The 15995-nt window shown below is 35.9% G+C and overlaps 1 protein-coding gene across 1 annotated transcript; it reads left to right on the plus strand.

Moving 5' to 3' along the window:
• Nucleotides 1–1250: 1250 nt before the first annotated feature.
• Nucleotides 1251–14212, plus strand: LOC124159253 (deformed epidermal autoregulatory factor 1). The gene is made up of 11 exons (XM_046534933.1): nucleotides 1251–1649; nucleotides 1826–1939; nucleotides 2302–2472; nucleotides 3690–3835; nucleotides 4084–4183; nucleotides 4338–4470; nucleotides 6052–6410; nucleotides 7063–7208; nucleotides 7879–7981; nucleotides 9694–9921; nucleotides 13667–14212. The coding sequence occupies exons 1-10, from the start codon at nucleotides 1428–1430 to the stop codon at nucleotides 9919–9921; spliced, it is 1722 nt and encodes a 573-aa protein (XP_046390889.1). The 5' UTR covers nucleotides 1251–1427; the 3' UTR covers nucleotides 13667–14212.
• Nucleotides 14213–15995: the final 1783 nt, after the last annotated feature.

Raw genomic sequence — 15995 nt, forward strand, 5'->3', positions numbered from 1 at the left:
TTCACGTATGATTTTGTGCAGCTGGTTCAATGCCTTTTCTCTTGCATTTTTAATTAGCTCTGCAGGAATATCGTCAATTCCAGATGCTGTATTCATATGCAGGTCTCATACTGCCACATCAAATTCTGATCTTAAAATTGGGGCATGTCATCTATATCCTCTTCCCTTTTGTTTTTCGACAGCATTAATTTTTATGCTGTTTCCTTTTTATAAAACTTCCAGATATTCCTTTCATCTCATCACTCTATATCTTCATTTTCAATCAATGGTTGTCCATTTTTGTCCCTTCAGATGTTACATCATACACTCATTGCCTTGAAATGATTCCTCTCTATCTCATAAACGGCCTACTACTTTCCCATACACAAGATTGTTCAGTATGTCTTCGATATGTTCACAGATGTTTTTCATCCATGCTTCTCTAACTTTCCTCGCTTCACAATAGGCATATCTCATTTCTTATCCTCTTGTAACTATCCTGTCCATCCTCACAGGGGTGGATCCAGGATTTCTTTCTGAGAGGGGCACAAACAAGGCCGTACAATGAAGTGCTATCGTAGTGTGTAACATAAATGGAGGCTGCACAGAATAGTGAAGAATTTAGACATGACTTACGATAGAGTTAGTTTAACTAGATATAAGACACATTAATACACAACAAGATATTTATAGAAAAAAAGGCAAAAATAAACGAGATATAACCAAGTAAATACAGCATATGCGATTTAAATGTCCTAGAGACAAACTATGTTATGTAGGTTATAAGTTAGTAAGACATATATTAATATTAAAATAAATTATAATGAAAACAAAATGTTGAGATTAATGCGACAAAAAAGGGCAATAACAATAGAACTATAAACACACTTTGTAATAAAAATTTGTCCATCAAAATGCCTAATTTTCGTATTTTTTCCAATGTAACTGTGTTTGTTGTGATGATTTGTATAAGGGCATTAATCAGTATAATATGTAAATATTATTATTGTGTGTTAGTCTAACAACACGTTGATTTAGCTTACCATTGAGTAGAACTAGTATTAAATTACTTTAAAAATTTAATGCTCAATTCAAATGCAATGATCAACCGGGAAATATGATGAAACCTAGCTAAGCTCTTTTCAGCACTTCTATCTCTGAATGCATGGCTCCATCCATTCTAAGACCGTGCTCCATCCATAGAGTTCATATTGCTCCATCAATTGAATTACCCGGTTTTGCGCAAGACTAAGTTCAATTGTCATTCGAAGTAGCTTGTGGGAAAATTTCCGTAGCCATATCGCCATGTTTACGACAAGATAAGGCAAAAACTGAAATGTGTGCCTTTATTTACTTTAATACTTGAGTAGGGGCTGGCAACAGTGCGATAAAATGGTTACTTTTAAGTGTAAACGGTGACCGGTTACTACCTGGCGCCATTTTTCGAGATGGAGGGAGACCGAACATCGGAAGCAGTCGTGATACCGGACATTACCGAACCTCTCACGAATGAATCCGAGGCTCATGGTAGCTTGACTTCGGATCATCATTCGGTTACTCCAATAGCTGTTCCTGTTGCTTCGGTGCCTGTATCTCTACCTGTCGGGTCAGTTATTGGAGTTGCCAGTGCCGGTACTACTTTTAATGTCATTACTCCTGATCAGTTTCAAGTAAGTGCGTGATTTTTTACTTCGAGTATTAATCGATGATGTCGTGAAATTTGTTTTCAATCTGTCAGCTGTGAAAGCTTCGAATCTGGTTTGCGGTGTGTTTTCACACGCATTCAATTGTGTGAATATTTTAAAGTGGTTGCTTTGGATGTGGTAATTATTGTTGTTCTTCTTAGCTTTCCAGTGCCGGGCACTTCAAGCCAGTATTGTGTGTTGACAATAGCTTCCTCTGCGATGCAAGAAATGACAAAGACGCTGATACAATTCGAACGTGGGTGAGGAGTGCTCAGGTACGATTTTTAATGAACTTCACATTCCCTTATTTTTTAAATTAATATGGTGTCGCCTTAAGATGGGTCATGCATTGAAATTTTGATTGTTGTTGGAGCACTTACTTTTGTTTATTGATCTCAAGCCAAAAATCTCTCTTTGTTGGCAAACTTTTTTATATATGGCTTTAAAAGGTTTTGGTTTGCAATTACCAGTTTTGTTGGTATTGTTGTTTTGAGTACTGTGGATTATATTGAGACTGTCATGTTGTAGTTAAAATTACTGTATATTATCGAATCTAAGAATTCTCGATGCTTTTGGTAGCACTGTACATATCGACGGCATGAATCCTTTTGAATATTGGCGTGGAATTTCTTTTCAGAATGGCTGGGAACAGGCTACACACATAGTGATCCAAGGGGAGTCCTTGGTGACAGGTGATGTCACATCTGCAGCTACAAATGCTACCGCTACCCCTCAGGCTGCAACCCTAAATTGCCCAACCACTTGGAATGAGTCGGTGCATCTGCCAGTCCTACCGGTCCGGTGCAAGGTCTGTGGTGAAAATGATAACTTTTCTTTTATTATTTCGAATGGCTCTCTGAATATGATGATTTGAATTTGGAGTCATTCAGGCTTGGGAGGCCGGGTATTCCGTACCTTATTGTGATTTATTGGACTTTCATCTGTTTACTAATACTTACATGCCTTTGTGGTGAAAATTTAATGAGTTGATATATTTGGCATGTGCAGAGCCTGTAATCAATACCATGGCCTGAGCACAGAAATCCTTTTAACTCAAGCGAGTCCATTTTTGTAAGACATGAACTTTGTATTAGTCCACTCAATTCATGAAGTATGGTTTGGCTATTATGTTTTATCCAGAGTTACGAGATATTAGGATCAACAGGGTATTTTGGCCAAAATAATCAATACCCACCGTTATTCTGGTTAATAATCTTTCACTCTGATTGAACTCACTTCATTTTGTGAACCTTTATATATTGACTGAAGATGAACTCATGTCTAAACTGTGGCATGTTCTGGAAGCCTTGAGAGCCCAAGTCTAACGTGCTGGACAGACACACCTCATTGTCAAGATACAACGTTGCCGTGAGCACAATAGCATGAGAGTAATGTGTTGATACCTGTTGGGTGTTTAATTAATTGTGTGGAAAAATGAGTAAGTAGTTCAGGTCTTTCAATGTACGAAATAGGTATCCAAAAAGTATTGTCTTATTGTATTCAAGTCATCATTTCTTGCTCATTGCTTTTTCCAGGATTTCCCCTTTTTCCCCCCTCCTCCAGTGAGGGAAGTTATAGGTTTGCCTTCCCCTTTGTCTCCTCCCCAAAATGTACCCTTGCCATCATTTTTTCGTATTTAAGGGCAATGGACTTTCAAATACCTCAGTGTTGTGTTATGCGTTCAAGTTATTGTTTTGGATGAAATTAAATAATCCACCTATTCTCATGTGCGAACATCCTCGAGTATTACTGTGTTTGAACTTCAGCAAAAACATATTGATGTAATTAAATTTTAAAATATATCGATTTAGAAAGTCATTCTTACTGATTGCAGAAATTTTAGTATGTATTTTTGCTGTTTTTTGCATATGAATTTGGACAGCTTGTTTAGCATATCTTTATTTTACTCTGTAATATGCTGGTACAATTTAAAACTAAAGTATTTATTGAGTATAGAGATAATTTTGATGTGAGATTGATCGGTAATATTTCAATTATCCTAATAAGTAATTTTATAAATTTCAGAACACCAGTGCTGAATTGCACAAAGCAAAATTTGGCTCTGGAGGAAGGGGGAGATGTATCAAACTCGGAGAAAATTGGTACACCCCCTCTGAATTTGAAGCACTTTGTGGACGAGCATCTAGTAAAGACTGGAAAAGGAGTATTAGGTATGCCTCTGCAGAAAATGCAATTATTAATAACTGTATGGTTTCTGCAAGCTTATGCTCTGCAGATGTGTTACGCATGATGAAGTAGCTGTTGGCAGCTATGGTGTTGGATATTTAGAGATACCTACTTATGTATTGTTGAATCAATCGTATTTATTCGTGATTTAAGTGGCAATGAGGATAATGCTACATGTATGTATCCCTGAGATTTTTTTAAATATTTCACTGTGGGTATTTATTTATTCCAGGTTTGGAGGGAGGAGTTTGCAAACATTAGTTGATGAAGCAATTTTAACTCCCCATGCCACTAGCTGTACATGCTCTGCATGCTGTGATGACGATACAGCTGTGAGTGTACTTTTTATGTATATCTTTGATGTTTTTTTTTTATATATTAGTGATGAGAAAGAATCACTTAAGATAAAATTCTAACTCTTTCAGCCCGTTAGTGTTGACTAATTTTTTGGATTAAAATGGAGGTGTCAATTTTTTCATATTTCAGACTGGACCAATCCGCCTGTTCACTCCTTATAAGAGAAGGAAAAGGAAAAATACAGATGAAGGATCACATAGAATGAAACGGTCTACATCAAAGGAATATAACAGTCAAAGCAATGATGAAGATAGTGACCCAGGTATTTTGAACTTCTGCATATTGCCATTTCTTCTGACCATTAATTAAGCATGGCTAATTTGCTATGCCTGGAATTAGAGCACAACTTCATCCTTGTACTGTCAGCAGGCCTATATATTGGCACTCGTATATTAGCTGTAGAAACTGCCTCAGACATTCCCTTATATATGTTTGGGCCCATTTGCCACCACCAATGTTAGGCCCCTACTGACCGGAGGCCATTTCCTTTGGCGGAGGATTTCACCACCTACCAAGCTGCTCCACCGATAGCGTAGAGTGAGGCATGGCTCACTTCATTGAGCACTTCCCTTTTTCTGCTGCTGAAAATGTTGTTCAGTGAACTGCCCAAAAATCGCTAAAAGTTATTCTAATCCCATGTTTGCCTTTCATTTGTGTAAAGAGTTTTGAAAATTGAGAGTGCGTTGAGTATGGTAGAAAGTGGGAAATTGAAAATGACCATTCAAGAACTACCACTAAAAAGCTCTCTCTCAGGGAGATAAGAAAAGTTACTGTGTGATTATGCGGGCTTTACATGTGACAGTATGGTAACACGAGTAGCTCAGTCATTTCAAACAACTGGCAGTAAAATTAAACTGTATGGTATCCACAAAAATTTGGCAAATGAGTTTTTTAATTTCTCAGTGTGTGATACCTATTATCCCATGTGAATTTTTTGCGTAAGTTCGCATGGTTGGAACTACTGGGCTTAAATTTTGGGTTTTGTCCCCATGATCATGGTTATGGCAACATTTCGCCTAATCTGCTGTTGTTATCTTCAGGTCAGGCTGAAGTGAAAATGACTTCTAAGTTGTGCGTATAAGTATTTCAGATCCCTGTGGACTGTGAGGCTTGTCTTCCATGTTTGATCAATTCTCTGGATGGAACATGGGAGTGGGAAGGAATGACTCTTTTGTGTTTGAAGTTGCATTACCATTGGCAGGAAATAGTGTAGCCATCCTCTTGATTCATACAGGATTCATTATGCCATCAAATGAGGCCATTGTCAGGCTATAACTAAAGAGGCATAGCAAAAGGATGAAAATGGCGGTTGAATGAGCAGTGTGTTGCTGTTTTTTAGCAGTAAGGTAGGCATTATAGTGTCATCCTGGCTAGGCTGCATGGATAGTGCCAACTTAGCTTTAATTGACTTAATTACTGCCACTACTGCTCCTTTTTGACTTAAATTTCTCAACATATTTTGCCACATTTCATAACATTTTCTTTGAAATCTGTGTACTCTACTGCTTTTCCATAGATATAGTCTGGAAACTTTAAAAAAATTCAGTTCTGGAAATCAGGGGAAAGTTAGAGAAACGGAAAGTTTTATGGACCCGTTCATATTGTCTTGTCTTTAAATTATTTCCACTGCTTCTTAGACAGTGTGGGAAAGTACCTTTTCAAAGTCATCTCAACTTAAGCCTGGTCTGAAGATGCCTACTGCAAATCAGAAGATATGTTACCATCTCCATGATGGCATTGTGGACAAAAACCAAAAACCAATTCCATGGTTTAGGGCAAAAATCTTCATCAAGCCCTCAGAAATTGTGATGTTTTGGTTATGAAGTGTTTCAATTTTTTTCAGATATCAAGGTGAGCATAGAGGAGTGGGGAAGCTCACCCCTTCACTCGTCATCTGATGCAACCACTCCCTCATCTCAGCCGGCGACTACAGCACCATCTGGTAGCACCACTACCACGGCCACATTATCACAATCTCAAATGAGTGATATTATCGTGGTGACCACCTCACCATCTGATAAAACCTCCACATTGTCATCTTCAACACCTTCTGTTACTGCCACAGTCACTGTTGACGTGGAAAAGAAACCTAGTCAGCAGAGTACAACTGCAGCCAATGAGAGTGCTGAGGAAACACAGGTTTCGAAACCTTTGTCCTCAGTCATTGCGAAGCAGAACGAGGCATTCAAAAAGCTTGATGAGGTAAAGGGCAACATGGTGATGAAAAACATTTTGATTAATATGCATCTTCTCCTTTTTCCCTTATGAAAATTGAGGAGGTTATCTTGTTTGATTCTCTTCGGTGAACACATTTGTGGAGTTGGGTGATTAATACTTCGAATCAAAGTTCTACTAATATTAAAATTTTTTAAGCAGTCAAATTGAAAAGATGAAAATGAAATTTGCTCAAATATTAAAGCCATCTGCAATACCGATATGCACATGTAATAGCAAGCTGTTAAAGCAATTTAAAAAATCCTCTTAAGTTAGATATTTTATATCATTTTTGTGTTGCTGCATTCTGATTCGTTGGTGGATAAAATTTAATAATGCCTGCTTTTAATCAATTTGATGTGATTTAGAAATATTTCAACACGATGAATGAATCCATGCATTAATAAATTTATCTTCAATAGTGATTTGAATTAACTCTTCACATTGCCTAAATGAATGAAAACATGTCAATTAAAACAAGCACTTTTCTAATTGTTGAAAGTGAAATACTAATTGTTTGAATATCTAAGTGTGTGGTGCTTGAAAAACATAAATATGTGCAACTCGATGTATGCTCTGTATACCATTTGATTTCATTGTTACTTTTATCTTACTAATTTGATCTTATCTTGGTTTCCAGATGGCTAGTAAGATGTTGAAAATGATGTATCAGTTCAAAAATGCACTTGAAGACACCAAGGAGCAATGCCATCGAGAAATAGAACAGCTGAAGAAAGAGAGGGAGGCTGCTATTTTAGCTGCTCGGGTGGAAGTTCATAATGCTAGGTAAGTTTTTTTCCTATTTTCTCATCTGTTAAGGTTGAATCTAATGAAAATTTTCAGATTTATCTAGTTAGCAGTTTTCAGAAGTAGAGAAGAAAAGAATTTTATTTTAGCCATTCATATTCCCATTTGGTGGTGTTTAAACCTGTGTGTGCACTTACTTATGTCTGTCATTTTTAATCAATGAGTTTGCTCCCAGCAGTTATTGGCCTGTAAATAATGCACATGTAGAAAATTTATGTGTCCACAATGTCTCATAATCTAACCTTGGCCCTCTTAATTTTTTAAAAACTAGATAAGCTTTTACCAGAGTTTTAATTTGTAACTGTTAATTTGACTTGCATCTTAAACTTATTTGTTACTGACCTTTTTAGGAAATATTTACTCACCATAGTTTAGTTTCTGTTGTAATATTTTTGTCAAATAAATTGTGTGGAATAGATTTATCTAATATGGCTATAGATATGAAGGCTATCAATGGAAAGCTTTTCCCAGTGAATTATTGTGTGAACTTTCTTCCTAAATTGCCACTGCTGCATCACATTTTTCTAATACTCTGAAAATTTGAAAAAATAGTATATTATATAAAAATAATATATTTAAAATATTTTACAAATTTTGTGAATTTTTTTCTTTTGAGAATTTTAACTATGGTAATTTTATTTCTGTTCAGGAATGAATTTGAACAGCGAGCCGAAGCCCTTCCTGTGCATGTTGTAGATCCTCTTGAAAATGTTGAACTTCAGCCAACGCCCGACGGTGCGGATTCCAAGAGGGTAGGTATTATTTCACAAATCAAGTTGCCCAGACCTCAGTGTGGGCTGCTTTGACTAGTTTTGTTAAAAATTTTCCTCTTAAATCACCATGAATGAGGAATTTCCTGGGAAGCATTTGGAATCCCTGAGTTTATGGGCCTGATTTGCATTGCATTTCAGTGTCTGTTTAAATTTCCTGCTATGTACCTTTCAAATCATCTGTAACATCTAACAAAAACATCCATAAATGCTGCTGTTTCAGGAGCTCTCTGGATTTATGATCCACTATTGGGTCCCTGAAAGTTAGTTTTGAATACAGTTCCTTATAGAAGCAACGTGTTTTATGGAAACAATGACGCTTCCCGTAGAATTCCATATGTTTCGCAGAAATAATTCTACAGCACTAGTGTCTGAAAACCAGGTCTCAGACTTTAATCAAACTTTGTAGTGTTGTAGACAATCAGGAACTGTCGACAAATCCATGTGTGCGTGGCGTGAGCGTGGAGCGTGTATATGCCTGGGTTGTTGAAGTGGACATCGCTCACTGAAGTTTGGTTGTGGCGGCGGGAACTCCGTCCACGGTGAAAATAGAAGCACTGCTTGAGTCGTTCGAGGAAGGATAGCGCCCGATCCCTCATATGGGGTTATGTAACCAATAGTTTATACAAAAAAACGCAGTTAAAAATTTACAGGTCTTACATATTCCCACAGAAATGGGCTTCCCTCAAGTAGGAGTGCTAGCCCGGAATAACGTAATTGAAACTAGACTTCCATGTGAAAAAAATGGGAAAACATCAGACGCTGCTGCATTGCAGAAAAACTTTCCACCAGAAAAATATAATTTTCAGTGAAAATCATGGAAATAATAATGAACAGCAGGATTTTGGTAATTGAGAAGTGGAAATAAATTTTGAAAAAAAGTACGACGTTTGAGAATCAAACGTAGGACCTTTGGATAGGAGTCGATCACTGTAACTACTGGACTAGCGCTCCTACTTGTGGGAAGTCCATTTCTATGGGAATATATTAGACCTGTAAATGTTTAACTGCATTTTTTGTTTAAACTATTGGTTATATAACTCCATATGGGGGTGATTTGTGGATAGCTCCTGATTGACTTAAATACTACGAAGTTTGATTAAAATGTGAGACCTGGTTTTCAGACACTCCCCTTGTTAGACCTCAATTTTATGAAACAATATCTTGGAAATCAAACCATAGCTTTTGCAAAGTGACCATCTCAATACTGGACCATTTTCAAACTAAAGGCCCTAGCACAGTTAAAAAGTGCAGGTACGCTTATTTAATTGTTTCTCTTTTTCTCCAAAAAGTCGACTTGAATTGTATAAACCCTCATATCTCTCCTCTGCATTGCTGTTGGGACATGGATTTTTTCCACCATTTTAATGCCAGGCCTTTAAGACATGTGTAATATTAATTAAATTGATCTAATTCCATATCCTACCGTAGAGGAAAAATAATTTTGGTTATAAGTGGAGGCTACATATCATGGAGAAATGAAAAACTGTTAATGCCACCAAAAGATATCCATTGATGGCATAGATTTCAACGGGTAGTGTCACCTCTTGTGTACATATATACCAATTTGGGTATCTTTTGTGTATCTAAAATTTTGTTTTTGTAATCCAAATTTGAGTATAATTCATTTTAGAAATTAGTGACTTCCTGTATCAATTTTTCCCAATTTTGTTTCTTTTTTTCATAAATTCCAGTGTGCCAACTGTAATCGGGAAGCAATGGCAGAATGCTCCTTATGCCGGCGGACACCTTACTGCTCGACGTTTTGTCAGCGAAAGGATTGGAGCAGCCACCAGGTGGAATGTGTTAGGGTGTCAGCTGTGGCTACCACGTCTGATCACACGGGCCCAATCATGCTCATAGTCGAAAGCTCAGACCAAGTATTATCACCAGAGAACCTCAGCCACGCTGCAGATGGCTAGGTAGGTGTTCATTGCCTTTTTCCTACATTTTGCTAGCCTCAATGACATTATGGTAGAGGCCTTACCTACCAAACTGAAGGTCACAGGTTCCAGTCCCTCCTGAGCAATTTACCTCTTTCCAGGGTGTGAGTGTTTGTTTCATATGTACATATGTACATTAGGAACCGCAGGTGATAAGGCCTTTATGTGATTTTAAGTAATTCATTCCTGATCATTTAATGGCCAATATTTATTTTTGTGTCATGCTTTCTGTGCATCTCTTGCACCCTTTCCAGAGATAATACCGTATATCTCCGAATATAGTCCCCCCTTTTTTTCCAAAAATGGCCGCGGAAAAGTAAGGGGGGGGGACTATAATCGAGTGTAATCCAGTTTAGCATACTAAAGGTGACCATAAAGTTATAAATAACGGCATAATGGCTAATGTTCTCGTAGTCTTTCTATTTGAGTAAATTTATGAGGATTATAATCGGAGATATTAGTAAATACTGCCACGTTTTACCGGAAATTTAGACAATTTTTACCACAAATGTTGTAAAGATACGATTCTTCCGATTCAAATTGCATATCGAATATGCATTTTCACGGAATCCATCGGGTAGCCGTTAATTTTTCTTGGAAAAGTATTGTTAGAATAATTCAATCGACACTGATCACTTAATGACGCAAAACAGTAAATAATTAAAATGAAAACTAAACACACACTATCATTACATCAATCGAACACTGGAATTGAATCAATAGTATATGTACCCGTCGCTCATTTAATAGTTACACGATTTAAATAATTGCGAAAAATAAACAGATAAAGTGAACCTTTCGTGACGATTTAGCATTTCATTGCGTTCGTAGCTACTATACGTCCGTGCGGTTCGTGTTTACAACCACTGCCTTTACCGCCTTCACAGAACAAGAATGCGCAATAGTGATGCATTTGTTTCTGAAAAGGCGCAATAATCGACGACTTTAAACTAGAAGCGCCGGCATGACTGCATTTGATCGAAATCCAGCGACTCAGCATCGAAAGTGTGATCAATTTATTGAGGAATATATTCAATTCGCCAGGGTAAGTAGGATCGATAAATTACGTCACATAACGTTTCGCAATTATTTCCGCGATATTTTCTTTATTAAAAATAATTTTACGTTCAACAGTGAGGTGATGGATCAAGTAGAAAGATGAGGATCAATCCTGCGGCAGATTAGAGGCCATCAAAGACGGAGTTTCGATGCCAATTTAAAAATAGCCTTTGCAGAATACGCCGTAAATCATAGTATTCACAGCGCTTGCAAAGCGCTAATACATCGCGGAAGTCATTTCGGGGGTCTCGATGCGGCAGATTCAAAGAATTAGAGGATATCGTCGAATTTGTGCGCAAATGCAGAGCAGAAGCTCTTTGTGTAACTTATGCAATGATTCGCGACGAGGCATTGAAAATTGATATAATATTTTTTTCAGTTTTAATGTTTGTTGGAAAAAGTTTATTTCTTAATTTTATTACTTTGATATTTGTAAGTCCTGTAGTTTAATTATTTTGCTTGGCAGGCATTTGATGGCAATATTTTATAATGTTTATAATTTATTTAACACAATTTTATTTAGATTTCCTAAATTCTTCAGGTCACTTGGATTTGTGATGACTTGATGGGTGTGTTACACTGGATCTAAGGAAGTTTCAGGGCCAAATGCAATACTGTTTATGGGATTTAAGTTAAAGCTTATATATTGACATTGTTTGTAGTCATTTGGAAATCAAAAATATTAATAATTTGTGAATGTTTAAAAAATACAATAGCCTTGGATACTTAAAATTTTTTCTCATTTCTTCATTACATCTGGTTAAGGAACTATAAATTACTGATACATGCAATGGATCACAACATGTTTTAGGTATAGTTATTTTGTTGTGATGGAAAATATGTGAACAGATTTGTTCTTAATCTTCAAGATAATAGTTTTTATCGACTCTAGAATCCTTGCTAACCACAGAAAAATTGCCTTCCTTTGCATTTTAAAATTTTTCCCAAAACTGAGGTCTCAAAATTGGGGGGGGGGACTATATTCAGAGGGGGACTATATTCGGAGATATACGGTAGTTGTTTTGATGTGAAGAAGAGTTTGGAAAGGAAAGAGTAGGGGGTTATACTTGGTGCTGATTTCAATCATTCTGAATTTTTGTCATTACCAGTAGTTAGTTCCAAGAGGTTAATTGAGATTGGTTTTTGATATTTTTCATTCCTATGATGCAATGAGCCCTCAAAATGGGTCATTGAAATAAAAAATTTCAAACACCCAAACTCCAATCACATTGCCATCCACTCAACATCAACCCTCCCTCCACAAAGGACAGTTTGGATGGACTGGGTATGGAAGTTATGGACCGATAATGCAATGTAGAGATAATGGAATAATGGGTACTCAATATACTGCTATATTTAAAGAAATTTTGATTGGAAGCAAATTTTTAGAAGTATAATAAATGAAATTTTTCTGACCTCAGATCAATTTGGATGCATGGGCTTTCCTCTGGTTTTTTAAAATTTAGAGTTCTAGTAATGTGGAGGTTGATGCGTGAGGAAATGTGTGAGGAAATTTGATGTATGGAGGTTCACTAGAGAGGTTTCAGTGATAGGCACCATTTTTTCATATCCTTTGGAAATGAAAGGCACTACTGTCTTTTATACCATTATATTTATGTGTTTAAACAAACATGCATACATCAGTGAACATATATTTACTATTTAATAATTACAGAAAGCGAGTGCTATCGCATGATTTTTTCTAAGATTCGGGAGAAAATTATGTGATCTTTCTCAATTCAACAGTCACTTAAAATGATTACGATAGTCGGATATCTTTTTCTTATTTACTCTAAGGTATGCTCTCATATGGAACAAAATGGCCACAACTAATGGTTAACGTGAAAATTACAGCATATTAAAGGTATATAAGAAAAAAAAGAGTGAAACATTCATTGCTGAAAATGTCATTCGATGTAGGTAATCACGGCTGCATTAATGGTCTCTTGTTGTCTCGGTACGATTTGCAGAGGTAGTTAGGCCGTCTTGGGGGTATCTCCTTGGTATGATAAGTGGAGGTTTTACGATATAAAGAGGTTCACTACATAGAGGTTTGCCTATAAATTTACATGTAAATCAGACGGGACCGAAGGGGTGGTATGATGTATGGAGGTTTATGATATAAAGAGGTTCACTACGTAGAGTTTTTACTGTATTATTAATTATTGGAATTTTTGAAAAATGTTTTGTCTACTCAGAAGGCCAATATCTAATCCATATTTGGTCTTAGTATATTATTGTGTAAAAATGGATTTCGAGGGCAATGTAAATGTAGATATGTAATGTATTTTTGCTGATTTGGTGCTATGTATACGGGGACATGTATTGTGTAAAAATGGTTTTGTTGAGGGCTTTTTAAAAATTTTGTGGCACTAAGTATTTTGTTTTGCATTTTGGTTTATGTATATTATTGTGTAATAACTTTATGTTACCACCCGACTACATGGTCGACTTGTAACCAATTATTTAATAATAATAATAATAATAATATTGAGAAAGAAAATTGTTTAATTGGTTGCACCAGGCAATTTTTCCATTTCCATGGTGTATTCTCGCGTAAGTAATAACAAATCCTTTGAATTTAGGCAAGTGTATGAATGAATTCGAGCTTTTATCAAATGCTGTGGGCAGTGGTTTCATTGTTGATTTTATTTTTTTATTTCAGTGTATACCTGTGAGAAGGCTTATCCCACCTTCATAGGAACCAAAGATGACTATGGAATTGACGTTCATGGATGTAATTATCATTGGGAATTTCCAATGTGTCTCAAGCATTTGTACTATAGTTAATTTATTTTTTATCATATTTTGATATTTCTTTGAGAAAATCATTCTTTTGAGTGTTTTATTGTTTCTTTCTGGACGCTCTGAACAATGTGGTTGTTCTAAGCAATGCTATTCATTTTCATGAAGATGCAGTTCAATGTGGACATTTTTTTTGAATGTCATTTTTTTCCTTTGGGAGTGTGATTCTCTATTGCAGCTACTTAATTGCACTGTACCTGGTTTTTCACATTCCCATCTTTCTACATGTTGTTTTAATGTTTAAAAACATATCTCTGGAATATTGTATGTGTAATTTAAGATATGTTGACTGTCAGCTTTCCTCTAAAACTGTGAGATGGTATTCCTGCAAACATTTCCTAGCAGAAGGAAATCATGTAAAATCGTTTAAAATTTTGTTATTGTAGTAAAGTCTGTGTTATATTTATTTTCTCTGTGTTATGTGTTACCTGAATCTGTCCAAAATGTGCTTAGCCCTCTGTTGCATAACTACACAATGAAAGGGGAAATGGTGATAAATTGCATGGTAGACTACTTGAAATGGGTCCTTCCCTGCCCAGTTAACAAAAAAAATTATGTTAGTAGTTCAAACTTAGTTTTTCGTATCTTTGTTTCATGATACTGGATCATAATAATGAAAATTGCTGGTTTAACGACAGGCTAGCATTCTTATGTACCTAAGGAATCATATTCACAGCTTCTCAAATATGCAATGTTATTTAATATCTTTTAAAATAATGCATTTTCTATGATTTCCATTAACTGCATTAACACTTCAACTTTACTGTCTTAAATGTTTTTTTAAATGAATATCATATATTTGTCTATGTGAATCTCATTTTTGTCTACAGAGGCATAAATATTGTTGTGACTTGAGAGTCTCTCTTAATTAAAAGCAAAGTTAATCTATGTTAATAATTGACATTTTCATTTTAATTAATTGCTACTGACATAGAACACATATAGCTACTATCTAGATACGGGAAACTGAGAGTAATGGTTCCCTTCACTTTTAATTTTTTGTTGATTTTGCCAAATATTTCCCTAGTTTTCTAATATTTGAAATGAATAATGTATGAGAACATGCTATTCTGTGCATTTTAGGTACCATTGATATCAATGGAGACTAATTTGTACATACCAATGGCCATTTTGGTCTTAAATCTTTTCCAATGTAGGCTGTCATTCAAATTAATTTTTTCTCTATTCATTTGAATGAATGAATCATGATGCAAGTGATGTATTTTTCCGTTGGAATCTTTAAATTAAAATCATGTTTTTGCCCCATGCATCTCATTTAAATTCTATATGACATAAGGTGAAGCTCAACTTGAAAATATTTTCAAAGTAAAAGTTATATCATATACTAGCCCAGTGCAATGTGTTGGTAGTTTATTGTATGTGTCATTAGATATGACCCAGAGACAAGCTCTAAAAGCTAAGTGACAAATGGAGAGGGTTTTGTCACAGAAGTGGAAAGGAACACTTCCCATGTCCACGTATACTTGATTGAGAGTGCAAAGGGTTAGCTGATTTAGGCCCATGTATATGTTTTTATTATTTTTTAAGATATTTTGGTATGTTACTAATTTGATGTTAGAAATTCTTTTGTTTTCCTCAAATGTTGAAATGATTTTTTTCCTTTGTTTGGCTTCTAAATATTGGTTTTCCTCCAGGGATGCCGACTTACAAAAAATATTAGGGGGCCCAAACCGGGGATCTTGCCCCGGGAAATTTTTTAAGTTTTTTAAGAATTTTAGAAGTGTCATGATCAACATTAGAACCTTGATTACTTAAATCTTGATATCTGGACACTCCGGAGAAAATCGACAAGCCCGACACATTTTTTCCTCACACCCATAACGAATTTTGAGGGGGCTCGGGCCCATTCAGGCCCCATGGAGTTGGCGCCACTGTTTCCATCTCAGAGTTAATAGTCAGAATAGATGGATTATTTGGTTCACGTTGTACCTTACCAATCAATATAAAGTGTTGCCTTTAGTCGGTGGATGGTTAGGAAGTTGCATTTAAAAATAACAAATACATACTATGATGATACCCTGTATGAACCCAGGAATCCTGCACATACTTTTGATTCTTCAGGCAGATTGGGTTGTTAGATCTCACTTGTACATGTATTTCCAAATTTGGTCTGGGTTTTGTGATGCGTTCTGACACATTTTTTCCTCACACCCATAGCAAATTGAGAA

The sequence above is a fragment of the Ischnura elegans genome, chromosome 5 (genome assembly GCF_921293095.1).
Source record: "Ischnura elegans chromosome 5, ioIscEleg1.1, whole genome shotgun sequence".
NCBI lineage: Eukaryota > Metazoa > Arthropoda > Insecta > Odonata > Coenagrionidae > Ischnura > Ischnura elegans.

Excerpts from the sequence above, each read along its gene's own strand:
- LOC124159253 (XM_046534933.1), top strand. The coding sequence starts at position 1,428 with ATGGAGGGAGACCGAACATCGGAAGCAGTCGTGATACCGGACATTACC. Across the intron at positions 2,473-3,689 it reads TCCTACCGGTCCGGTGCAAG|AACACCAGTGCTGAATTGCA; the intron begins GTCTGTGGTGAA and ends TATAAATTTCAG. Across the intron at positions 7,209-7,878 it reads GTGGAAGTTCATAATGCTAG|GAATGAATTTGAACAGCGAG; the intron begins GTAAGTTTTTTT and ends ATTTCTGTTCAG.